General features: G+C 42.6%; 1 protein-coding gene across 5 annotated transcripts in view; it reads right to left on the reverse strand.

The window, feature by feature from the left end:
- The window catches only part of LOC310855761 (growth factor receptor-bound protein 10-like), a 113,818-nt gene that overhangs the window by 73,094 nt on the left and 26,843 nt on the right, over positions 1-13,881 (reverse strand). For 3 of the 5 annotated variants that reach the window (XM_083760894.1, XM_083760895.1, XM_083760893.1), the window contains exon 2: positions 5,761-5,885. In XM_083760894.1, coding sequence (XP_083617020.1) covers positions 5,761-5,811 — 51 coding nt within the window. In that variant the 5' untranslated portion in view covers positions 5,812-5,885. Of the gene's footprint in view, positions 1-3,947; positions 4,013-5,760; positions 5,886-13,881 lie in introns of all 5 variants that reach the window. The other 2 variants (XM_083760897.1, XM_083760896.1) reach the window with 1 other exon arrangement.

Below are 13,881 nucleotides of genomic sequence, written 5' to 3' on the forward strand. Positions count from 1 at the left end.
CAGGTCTAAGGCTAGGCCAAGTTTTGACAAGAAGCCTATGAGGGCCCTTTCATATTGATGAGGTTGAAAGGGAGCCGGAGGGCTGAGGGTGCAGCTTTTTAAATGGGGTCAATGAAGGGCCAGGGATGAGGTTAGGGCTTTCAAAGTGAGATGGGCACAAAGGTCTAGAGGTTGGATCTCAAACAAGAGGGGAAAGACTGAGTCGGATGTCAAAACCACATCTTAAGGAGAGGTCAGACTAAGGCTAAATGTTATGGTTGGGGACGGCAGACAGAGTGACAATACTCACACAGGAGAGATCGGGACTGAACTAGGGCTGAAAATATATCTGTTTAGAGATGATTCTATCGATTGCCTTTTCGATTAATCAAATTGAGAAGAGGCAAGGCAAGGCAAAGCAGTTCAATGTGCTTTACACAGAACATCAAGCATGAAACAAATGAACAAATCAACACACATCCATTAGTCTGATTAACCACACAAGCCCACTTTTATACTTTGTTGTACAAAAGTGTCAGAGGTTGCTTATTAATAGATCTGCAATTTTGTGGAATTAGAAAATATATATGTATATATATATATATTGTAGTAAAATGTTATCAATTAGTTTGACTGTTGCTTATGGCCATAATAGGGACAAGGACTGACAGACTCAAAGATTGGGCATATCAGTTAGATCGGTATACTAGTGGCACGTATGTATGAGGGCCGTGTAGTGCCCCGAACTCTAGAAGCGAGGTAGTGAGCTGCGTAGTGCGTAACAGCGTAGTGCGTAACAGCCCGAACTTCTAGTTCACTGCAACATAAAAAGCTTACTGTGAGAGCTTCCAGAAATTGGAGAATCTCCAGAAAATGCTTTGAGAAGACTGTATGAGAGAACAGGAGAGTAAGCAAGAGCAAGAGTGAACAACCTGAGTCCACAAGGTATGCAGAATGGAGACTAACCTACCGTACATATACTGTATATTTACATTGCTTTATTTATGGGCGCCCCTCAACTCCTCTGCAAAATCCACAGAAGGACACACATACACAGTGCCTTATTGTGCATTTATGCTCATGGAATTCTGTCTCTCTAAGCCAGGGGTTCCCAAACATTTCAGATCCAAAAGTTGTAACGCTGGGACCCAAACATACTAAAAATAGTAAACAAGAAACCAGAACAAATGAACATAAGTAATGTCATTGTGACCCACCCCTACTAAGCTGTGAGGATCCAACACCAGGCTGAGCTCTCTGTCTTCTGTCTGACTGGCTCAGACATCAGAGGTCATGGATAAAGCTATGACCCTAGGTGACCAGCAGACAACAGACTTGCTTCTGAGCAGGCCAATGGTGCTACCAGCCTAATGCAAACCAATGACTAATGACTAGGCCGACTGGCACAATTATTACATAATCGCCTGATCTGATAATTGCAAATGTTTTGCATAATCTGCATAATCACTTGTTGTAAAACTTTTTCAAGGACAAATCTCAGAATGCTGGGCCGATCAGCATCAAATGTCTTGTGCACGCTGCCAATAGCCAAGGAAGTATGCACAGATGAGATTACACTTTTGTATAATTGTTTAACAGTTTAAAGGGCCATGACGTAAATCACCGTCAAGTTCAAGGTCACGGTCATGTGCCCGAGACAGAGATTGATTAATCTCCGTCAAATTAGTGAAATGAAAACGGATCGCATCGCTCACACACCATCGCGGTCTAAAACATATTTATTTATTTTTTGCGTTTGGCACAACATTTTTTTGCGGTTGGCACAAAAAAAGCAGGATTGGACCCTGGAGGTGTGGATCGTTGCCTGCTACGAGGCGGCTGGCAGAATGGGTTTTCAGCGCGTAGTAGAAGATGACAACGCCCAACTCATGTAAAAAGAAAGAAAATCCCCACTCGGGAAGCCTCCCTCCACATCCTCTCCCCATATTTCTGTCAGAAGCCGTTGAGGGCTGTTTTGTGCATAACTCATGCCTTGTTTGGCCAAAAGCAATGGATCTTGTTTACACATAATGTGCCTTGACTCATGCAGAACACATCTGTCACTTTAACCAATAAGCTCCACCCTCATTCCACCATTTTGAGCAGTTTGAAAAACGCTTAAACCTGATTTTCTGCTGGGATTTTTGAGCAAATTTGCTTGAAATGTTCTACACACAATCTATAGAACATTATCTGAAATACCATTTGAAGATTAGTTTGTACGTGAACATTTGTACAAAAATATAGCTGCAAGCAGCGATAACAGGCACTTTGAACAGGCACAACTGTTCAAAGCTCGCCTGTCTGTCTGTCTGTCTGTCTGTCTGTCTGTCTGTCTGTCTGTCTGTCTGTCTGTCTGTCTGTCTGTCTGTCTGTCTGTATGTTTGGGGTACGAACAGCTGCAATGCCGCTGGGTGACCTAAAGTGGCACTGTTGAAGAAGCAGTAACTGAATTAAACAGCAAAAACAACCACCACAGCGGTCAAATTGTGGCGCTTGCTAATGTTTAATTAGCCTGTGCCCTTTGCGCTCATTAAAAGCTGAAAGGATTACAGCAAGTCTGTCCTTCCAAGTCTTAAACAATTCAGTGGCAGTCTCCAAGATGTTATTTTTTAAATGGCCTTGACAGAGGAAGATAATATAGGAATAATAACCCACTGTACACTTCCAACTGTATGGTGTCAAGCACACAGTCACAGTTCAATTCCCTCTGTGGTGAGGACACAGTTGTGGCACTGCGCCAGGCATCCCAGTACCTCTTGTGGACTTACATAACCAATCTGGAGTCAGAGGAGCCAGAGGACAGAGCTCAACACAGACCTCCATTCACTGGCACTGACACAGACTGATAAAGGCCCTCCATGGTCAGAAATGATTGTGTTTATACATCTAATCCAAAAACAAACAAAAAAGGATTGTCAGGGTCATGCATGTCCCGTTTTTAGGACAAAGTTATTCCAAATAAAGCTTTCTCTCATTTATGACTTATGACGTGCAAAAACAGTTAGAGAGATTTAAATGAACACTGAGGATTTTACTAAAATGTTCAACAGTGTTTTGCTCTGCTGTAGCTACTAGGTACTTTCACTGGAAGTGGAAACAAACAATGACCAAAACAAGTCATTTAAAACAATCCTCCGAGTCCTAATCCTCTCGATAGAAAGGTAAGTATCTCTGTGCGTGCGTGCGTGTGTGAATGCGGTCAGTGTTGCCAGATGGGAAATGTTAAATTATCATACCAGAGGCTTAAAATTATCATATATATTTTTTAACTATTAAAACTATTTAACTGCTAATATACTACAGCCAAAAGGGAAAAATCACACATATGTACGTACATATGTAATTTAAAAAACATGAGTAGTTGTGTAAGATACAACCTTGTTTGAGATTCCTACGAGACAAAAATGCATCACATATGCTGCGTGGAAGTAGGCAACTCCCTGGACCTTAGTTAAGGTAATTATCATACATCTGGCAACACTGGTGCGTGCGTGCACAAATGGACTCCCCATAGAATCAGAATGAATAGCATTACCTGGGGATGTAGTATCAGCCAAAAGGAAAAAGCGTCCATTGCGAACTTAGTTGGGACCAATGCTCTTGCATGAGCGTCCACAACCCTACAGCAGAATGTGAATGCAGTGTGTTCACCTCAGTGGAATGTTGTGACCATGCCACTCATTCACACACTCTCCCACCACCCCACTGGCCCGTCTTCATTCAGGTCCACAGTGTTAAATCTTTGGGCTGTGACAGATACATTCAAACCCTTTTCTCTACGGCAGCTGGTTTGGCCCTCAGCCCTGGGATCGGAATCTAGAGTCATTGGTTTCACCGTTAATGTTACTTTGACTATTTTAACTGTGTGTTCTTCTAATCTAAGGCATGCACCATCTATATATATATACTGTGTATATAATTATACTGTATATATATATATCATTATGTCACAGGTTCAAATTCACCTCATTAACTTGGTTGCACTTCATGCGTTCTCCGATCCCTGCTGTCACTCTCCTCTGTAAAATATCTAAGGAAAATAAATAAATAACAGCAATAGTGCCGATGCATGCACATCTTTAGGAGGTGAGAAATAACGGTACATTGTTTGAGACATGAATAGATGAACATCAGTATCCTTGCTCTAACATGCACAAAGAATATTAGGCCTATGCTGAGAGGTCTTTATGGTACAAGCTTCCCATTATGTTAGATGCATTTGCATTGCACTTTTGACAAATCAATCAATGCTCAATGTGTTTTGTCATAGGGGAGTTCCAATTCCACAATCTCTTCCAGCTACAAACAAAGGTTCAATAGGTTCATAGCCAAAATGTCCCATCTTGAGTCTCTCCCAATGGGGGGGGGGGGGGAGTTGGGGAGACTCAATTATGGGCTCACATAGCTAATGAAACACCTGTGGAAAGCTCCTCTATAATGAAATACAGGGCTAAAACCTGTGGAAAGCTCCTCTATAATGAAATACAGGGCTAAAACCTGTGGAAAGCTCCTCTATAATGAAATACAGGGCTAAAACCTGTGTAAAGCTCCTCTATAATGAAATACAGGGCTAAAACCTGTGGAAAGCTCCTCTATAATGAAATACAGGGCTAAAACCTGTGTAAAGCTCCTCTATAATGAAATACAGGGCTAAAACCTGTGGAAAGCTCCTCTATAATGAAATACAGGGCTAAAACCTGTGGAAAGCTCCTCTATAATGAAATACAGGGCTAAAACCTGTGGAAAGCTCCTCTATAAATAATGAAATACAGGGCTAAAACCTGTGGAAAGCTCCTCTATAATGAAATACAGGGCTAAAACCTGTGGAAAGCTCCTCTATAATGAAATACAGGGCTAAAACCTGTGGAAAGCTCCTCTATAATGAAATACAGGGCTAAAACCTGTGGAAAGCTCCTCTATAAAGAAATACAGGGCTAAAACCTGTGGAAAGCTCCTCTATAAAGAAATACAGGGCTAAAACCTGTGGAAAGCTCCTCTATAATGAAATACAGGGCTAAAACCTGTGGAAAGCTCCTCTATAAAGAAATACAGGGCTAAAACCTGTGGAAAGCTCCTCTATAATGAAATACAGGGTTAAAACATGTGGAAAGCTCCTCTATAATGAAATACAGGGTTAAAACATGTGGAAAGCTCCTCTATAATGAAATACAGGGCTAAAACCTGTGGAAAGCTCCTCTATAATGAAATACAGGGTTAAAACCTGTGGAAAGCTCCTCTATAATGAAATACAGGGTTAAAACATGTGGAAAGCTCCTCTATAATGAAATACAGGGTTAAAACATGTGGAAAGCTCCTCTATAATGAAATACAGGGCTAAAACCTGTGGAAAGCTCCTCTATAATGAAATACAGGGTTAAAACCTGTGGAAAGCTCCTCTATAATGGCAGTAGACCTTACAGTCAGAGTATTATTATTAGTTTCTTGTTTTGATTTGAACTGAAGAGAACAGAGCATCAGAAATTGGAATCAGAAATCCATCCTATTCACACTGAATTTGATTTTCCCAAAATGAGGAGACTGACAATGAATTCATATTTCATCGTGTGATGCACTAAGAGCCTAAAATGTGTTGTCTACAAGCTGACAACTTGTAGATTGGCTACTTTTGGGGCTTTTTGTTGTACGACAAAGCATATCGTTGCCGTTGGGCAGAAACCTTCTATTTCCATATAATTTCTCGTAAATGAATGCCTGACTACTTGATCATACTACGGTATCACACAAAAGTGTCGCTTGGCGCCGGTGCGTTTACTTTACCTTATAATTCGGGTGGTGCAGGAAATAATCTGGACATCCGGCCACAGCCATTAGGGTTTGTTTGTCACTTGTCGTTCAGTTCAATTACCAGGTTAGCCTTTACCAGGAGACAGACAGGAGTGAACCTGAAAGAACACAACAGCAGAGATGGAGGTTAGTGTGGAAATGTCAAAGGGAGAAGAGGTCAGCGGGAGAGAAGAGAAGAGGAGGAGACAGAGACGAGGATGAAAGAGGAAGAGGAATTCTAGGAGCTAAACAGACTGAATGCAAACATTTTGCTAATCTACAAGCTCACAACGCCTTGCATTGCTAGGCTATTTTCACAATAGTCAAACTAAATATAATACTCAACTCCTACAAATCTCTAGTTCAAATAGGATTATGTTGGGGGGGGGGGGGTCACTGCTTCGCTGCCAAAAATCTATAGATACCTAATGGTCTTATCAGTGGTTTACGATAGAGGGTGCTCTTCGCCAACGTATGAATGATACTAGGTTGCTAGGCGATGGATACAACCAGAAATTAACCAGAAATTAACCAGAACCAGAACAAGAAGCCTCAATGTAAACAGATTTACAAAAATGCATTTATCTCGGATTCTCTTCTCAGATTGCGTTCTTGGTCAATACAAGCTTTATTTAACAGCCCATAACCAAAGAACAGATGGTTGCGGTTACAAGTTACAACATTTATTTTCTGGGTGAAAGTAAAGATGATTGTCCGCCACTTCACACAGCAATTGTTTACATCCGGTTCACGTCTTGGGTCCCGTGCAAAAATAAACACTGAAAAACACTGGCGGCAGAAGAATGCATTACTGGCAATCAATGTGTTGACGTATGAAATTATCAAAAATGGTTGTTTCTGAATTATTTTTGCAAATGTTTTGAAATATATATAGGAAATAAAAGAAATGTTGATATTTACATGATGTCCCTTTAAAAAAAAAAGGGTCTGAAGCGCAAAAAAAGGGTCCTGGTCCACTGCACTAGGCAGCCACCCTAGCTAGCTGCAGCCATCCCCAGGTCGGTCCACTGCACTAGGCAGCCACCCTAGTTGTAGGGTGGCCAGACGTCCGGTTTCACGCCGGACAGTCCGGTTTTAGACCCACCTGTCCTCCTCCCACCTCAACCTCTGGCCGGACACATAATTGTCCGGTTTTTTGTGATATACAGTGCTTGTGTCATTTACTGTCATAGTCTGTCATTTACGTCGTCTGCCTGCAGCCTGGGTATTAAAATCTCCGCAGCGCTGCTCAGCTCCGCCTCCGCAGCGAGCCGGCCACACTGTCTTAAAAAGAGAGAGGTAGTGGAGACGTTCAGAGTGTTGCCATGTCCGCTTAATTATAAGCGACTTTGGGCTTGTTTTATATAATAGGCTACTAAGCCTAGTCAGGCTTCTTTTGGGCTTGTTTTCATAGACATGGTTGCTTGGTTCTCTTCCAAAACCTGGCAACACTGCCAGTGGGATGGTCGGTATGTTTGTTGTGCTCTCACAATCACTTTAGTATAGTTAATGCAGAGATAAACAAACCAAATATGCCGAAATGAAAAACTACATTTAATGAGCAATGGAGCAAGGAACTCGACATCATAAAGAAAGGGAGGCTGTGTGAACATATAGGCTACTGGCATCATTCTATGTCCCACACCGATGACCATAAAACTGTATAAAAAAAACCCACAAGAAAGAGATTAAACATAAAACATATCTAAACATGAAATAAAATAAATTGATTATAAAATGAATGGCCTTTGTGGTACCCTATAATTTAAAAAAGTTAATTTAATTAGCAAATATATGTTCTCTGTGGACATAATGCTGGAGATGATGGTGGTGAAAATCAGGTGCAATAGTAGTAGTATTAATACTACTACTACAGGGGGATCTGGGAGGGGGGGGGGGGGGGGGTCGGGGGAGCGAGCCCCGCAAAAGTGTCCTCCTTTCTGAGGTCTTGCAGGTGGCCACCCTACCTAGTTGCTGCAGCCATCCCCAGGTCGGTCCACTGCACTAGGCAGCCACCCTAGCTAGCTGCAGCCATCCCCAGGTCGGTCCACTGCACTAGGCAGCCACCCTAGCTAGCTGCAGCCATCCCCAGGTCGGTCCACTGCACTAGGCAGCCACCCAAGCTAGCTGCAGCCATCCCCAGGTCGGTCCACTGCACTAGGCAGCCACCCTAGCTAGCTGCAGCCATCCCCAGGTCTGCACTAGGCAGCCACCCTAGCTAGCTGCAGCCATTCCCAGGTCTGCACTAGGCAGCCACCCTAGCTAGCTGCAGCCATCCCCAGGTCAAGACACCACAACCTTTTGACCACGTGGTCCACATACTATTTGAACTTCTTAATGTGGGTATCCTATTAACCTCTTGGCACAGCTGCCGTTGAACAAACACCTGTAAACACTGACCCAAAAATACGCTGCAGGCTCCTCTCCAGGACTTAAGTTAGACCTTGGGAGTGTATTTTAAGACCAACGGTCAGCTCACAACTGTGATAGTCTTTTATGTACCCGTTCATGACCTCCTGTTGGCATTTAAAAAATATGACCTGCAGTTTTCTGGAGGGTTAAAATTAATCTGGTGTTTGGAGTAGTGGTTGCGGAGCGGACTGCCCTTGACCTTTCGGAATGCGTTGTGTGTTTGTGTACATACCTCTGTCTGTCTGTGTGTGTGTGTGTGTGTGTGTGTGTGTGTGTGTGTGTGTGTGTGTGTGTGTGTGTGTGTGCCTTCATACATGGCGTGACATGGCATGTGTGCTGGACTGCTGGTGTATACACATGTGCTTGTATGTAAATGTACAGTAAATGAGATATATGTGTGCTTGTGCATACATATCTGTGACTGTGTGTGCGCGTGTATGTGTGTCTGTAATCTGTATCTGTAAGCATGTCTGTGTGTCTGTGTGTATGTGAATGTGTGTATTAGACTGGAAACCAGACAAATTTGCCATTTAAAAAACAATATAGCCCTCGGCAGTGATATTACTCAAGCCATGCCGTGTGTGTGCATGCGTCTACATTTTGCTACAGGTGTTCTTAACACTTTGACTTCTAAACACGAGTTGCTCAAGTTAATTAATTGTAGAACACTTTCTCTGCGATTCACGAGTTGCCCGAGTGTTATGTTTTCATCGTTTAATCCACGTTTTTAAATCGGGGGTAATAAGGGTTATGGGAAATTGAGTCCCTATTGTTTACAATGGCGAATCCGCCGGAGGAAGAAGCTGTGTGCTGCCCGGTCTGTTGTTGTGGTCGCCGCTATGGAATCCTTTTCTACACTACAACAAGCGATTACACCGTTTTAAAGTGGATTTTCATGACAAGCAAGTCAGCGGTCGGTGCACTGGCTGTTCAAAAGTAACTTTAAACATAGGCAGTCTGAAAGACGGCCGTAAATTGTCGGCATTCAACCTTTAATCATACACAAATGTATGTGGTTGCGAGGGTGTGTATGTCACACATGCAAAATAGCGGATCTACAAGCTTGCATCCACCTTTGTACAACATCGTTGTACAACAGAGTATATATCAGGCTCAATGTAGATGTGATAATCTTTATAGGGATGTTCGATATTGGCTTTTTGCCAATATATGATTTTCCAATATTGTCCAACTCTAAACACATTGCCTGCCATGGACCTAACCTTATGTGTTATGTTAGGTACCATGGTCACCACCATAGACTGTAAAAAATATGGACAAAGCGTTCCCCGGGTCTAACATGAACGTAAAATGAAGCCTGTAATAATATGCTAATTCCTGATGTAAGTCGCCATCTTTGGTACCAGCTGGCCATTGGCTGGCTCCGTTTTGTATACCAGCTGGTCATTGGCTGCCCAGACAACGAGGCGGGACTTCCCCCCTTCTTCTCCGTTGGTTTTTATTTTGACTCGAGTGGGAGGGGAATCCCGATCATAGACTGTAATGGTAACCACGCCCCTCAGAACATACGCGATGTTTTTTTTTCTCTATGGTCATTTTTTTTTATTAATGGGACCATAATTTTCCAAAAAGAATATTATGACATTAGAAATGAGACTTTAAACTAGTGACTGGAAGAAGAAAGTATTCATGACCATGTTTATTAAGGTAATACAGTCTAGGTGAAGTTGGGCCAAAATACATGGGCCTCTATGGAGCTATGGGGCTTTTTGGGTCCGGTCCAGCGCCACAACAGGCCATTATATGAACTACCGATTTCAAATGAGGCTTCACGAAATATCTGGCTGACTGCCCCCCTGGTCACCACAGGCAGAATTTTGATAGTGCGTATCACTAAACTCGGATGGGCTTCCGAGGTTAGTGAACCAAACATCAAATCCACCCTACATTTGAATCACATATTGTGGGTGATGGAATCAACAGAGCCAAAAGCAATTCCATTTTCATCCATAGGGGGCGCCACAAATGCAAAAATGTAAATCCGCTCCCAATTAGTGGCGGCGCACTCAGTTGCAGCGGCTCAGTGCACTCTTTGTACACCCTTCATTTCATTGTCTAAGTATTTGTATACTCTGTACAGTGACAATAAATTGAATCTAATCAAATCTAATTACTTGACACTAGACCTGTACGTGCTTGTCGGCCACCGGCCTACTTGAGAACGATGCAACTTGGGAACCTAATAATACCCGTTGTCAACTTGTCATAGCACCAATTTTAACTATGGCTGTGTCCCTTTTGTGCCCATACTGTATATGGAGATCTCTGTATCTGTCTGTCTGCCTGTGCTTGAAGAGTGCAAGCTGACTGTGAAAAGTGGAGTGGTTAAGTAATTGGCAGGTGTGGAGTTGCCATGGCAATCAATTGGCTGAGGCAGAGGCTGAAATTGTACAGGTGAGGGAACTTAGGCTCATTAGGCCCACTGGCAGAGCCCGACCAGAGCCTTTTGTGGTGGTTTTGGAGAACCGTGAGTCCGACCGACTCGATACTGGGCACTGCACTCCCTGTGGTGGTTTGGGGCGAACGGTTCTCGTGTTACGTGCATTACAACCATACATATGGACACACGCACACATACAGAGACGTGGCGTGGCGCATTTATTGGCTAGCAAAATTACTGGAAGGGGTCTATATGTAGTTGTACAAAAGTACTTATCGTGCTGGTGTAAAATTTTGCCTCTCTGGTCTACGGCTAGATCTTTTTGTTGGACATTTTGGGCGTATGAAGATACTTGTCAAATTAAATTGCTATCCAGCCATTCGTTTTTTACATATCTTGTTTGGGACCATAGTGGTGTACTACCGGACGGACGGATTAAAGCTCACGGCAAAATATATTATATTAAACCACACTTATTTTAACAACCTATGTGTGTTTGATAAAATTGTCAGGTGATTACACATTAATGAAACTGAGAGCGATCAGAAATTGTCATCCTGTCCAATTTTTTTGCGTGAGGAACATAAATATGTTTAACACCCCCCCCCCCAAATTGGTCTTGCAAATAATGATCCAACCATGAATGAGTTTGAAACAAAGACCTTGGCAAGTTGGCATTGCGATCACTAGAACCGCTGAATGAGCTTGCTTGTAATGAGGTGCTGTGTGTGTGTGTGTGTGTGTGTGTGTGTGTGTGTGTGTGTGTGTGTGTGTGTGTGTTACTGTATCAATCCGTGTGTGTGGTCTGGCTGGCTGGTATGGGGAAGCGGCTCTTCATTTACACATTATTTACAGACACAGTTTACAACAAAAACTAAAACAAATTAACATCAACCTACTGTATAATCTACAGGCAGTCCGTCATTAGGAGCTACAGAGTGGTGGACATGCTGCTGTATTAGCAGCACTGGTTGTTGAAGTCCTTCACTAACTTCATGGAGACCAAATACTTACATACTATACATAATTGTCCTCAGCACTGAAATCCATTGTTTTTCATGACACCAGCAATGTTTATTTTTTCTTTCTTTTCGCATTTCATAAATACCACCAGAGCTTTACTATGATGAACATAAATAAATGAATTAAACATTACATGTTGCAAAACTCATGCTTTATATTAAGCAGTTTAGGCACTGAATACGGTAACAGGGCCGATCTGCGGAGCATATCTCGCCTAGCCTGAGTGGTTTGCAGCCGTTAAGCTCTGTTGAGAAACAGCTGTGCAACACACCACCTAGGCACAAGTGAAGGTGCTTTTGTTGGTGTGCTCGCCACTCTATAGAGGCTCCTCAACATGTCAATTCAAAGTTAGGGTTGATTGGACATTATGTGCATGATATATGGTGTTTTTTATTTTCAGCCTCTCCCACTCATTTTTAAAGTCAATTACATACTTTGCTGTGTCAGAAGTCACAAGAGAAGCCGCAAACTTTATATGCAGCGATCTTGCTCCTCCCCTATAATCTCCCCCTGTCAATGTACTGACAGCAAGTAGACTTGAAAAAAATAATAATAATCACAAGTCGTTAATGCCATAGCGTGTCATGGAACATGGGAAAAAGCTCAAACGTATTAAAATAACTCTAAAATCAAGTTTCTGACATAGGACTGTATGCACAGTAAAATAGAGTGTTAATTTAACTCAGAGAGTACAAGGGTTCCCTTTGTTCCATTTCTACACTTTATTGAGTTTAACATTCAGGATTTCACTGTGTACCAGCTCTAGAGGGACACCAAACACATGCACCTATATTTTAATCACACCCTTACAATTATCAGTCATTCCAGTGCAGGGATTAGTCCCCCCTAGAGCTCTTTGATTTGACTCCTTCCACATGAACAGTAAACTGAAACCTAAGCATCTCTGACCTTAACAGTGCAATTATCCAAGCGGCATACGCGCACTAGAAAGGGGGACTGTGGGGAGTGCCAGCTGTACCCAGTGGCGAGGTGACCGCATCTGGATTAATTAATGTGATTTCGTTTTACTCAACCTTGCATGAAAGGAGAATGTTAGCCAGTGGACTTCAAACGCAGGTGCTTCATGACAGACCTGCTATTGATGGTGAGAACAAGCAGCGGTAAGCTTAAGACGTTATAACTTATGCTATTTGCCATTGCAGTCAATGCACCAGCCTACTGTTTTTCTGTAGTTGCAGTGGAATGAAAGTGTTTGCTCAATCATTCGACTGTGGGGGTTAACAAGGTGACGTGTGCTTACATTGCCAGGGTCCAGCTTTAACATCCCTGGGTGATAAACCTCACAGAGAACCCTGGGCCTGGGATCATCAGCAGTCCAAGCTATTTAAAGTAAAGCCTAATTGAAGCACTAGCTATTCTAACTATTTCCCCGGACAGATCTCCTCCTTCACAAGTGCTGGTGCTGAATCAGTTGTTGGTGCTGGTCAGCTCAGTAGACCCAAGATGGGTGTTGAGGACACTTACAGTATATTGTTATAACTATGTTCTCATCACAATTTTGGGACGACTAAATAGGAAATCTGAGTAAATGAACCCTAGGCAACACATAACAGGGTAACTAAATACACATTAGTAGAGTGCAAAGAGTAGTGCTTCAAAGAAACAAGGATACCATGTAACCAAACATCAAACCTAGCATCTGTCTAAACTAAACATATATAGATTATATACAGCAAAATACAAAATGACAGATGCTTTCCCATGTAGCATATTAAGCATATCATCTATTGAATATACGCAACCGATTTGGGTCATATTGCTCCAGTTCAAACTTGATATTATTGCGACCGAAGGTCACAGTTAACTACAGAATCGTGCATTTCCCGTCAGTGTGTTGGTCGGGCACGTGACACGTGACATCATCAGGGATGGAGCACGTGACATCATCAGCGATGGAGATCTCCGATGTCATCAATATTAAGCCCATACTGTATATGGAGACCCCTGATGTCATCAATATTGGCCAGAAATTCTACATCTGACCTCAAACCCTTAGATCTCCATATATGGAGCTGACCTGTTCTGACATTCTATACAGAGCTACCAACCTACACACATTTTGTGTACCAACCACGCAATTCTAGGCGTATAAACACCTAGAATTGTGTGGTTGGTACACAAAATGTGTGCAGGTTGGTAGCTCTGTCTATATGTTGATCCTTCCCCATCCATTCTTCCTCTTGGATCCTTTTGACTGATACCATTTAAACTCTAGATGGGCTTGCCCCAAAGTTATTAGTGCAGCCACGCCAGGCAGC

Source organism: Protomyctophum parallelum, assembly GCF_964188405.1.
Source record: "Protomyctophum parallelum genome assembly, chromosome: 3".
Lineage (NCBI taxonomy): Eukaryota > Metazoa > Chordata > Actinopteri > Myctophiformes > Myctophidae > Protomyctophum > Protomyctophum parallelum.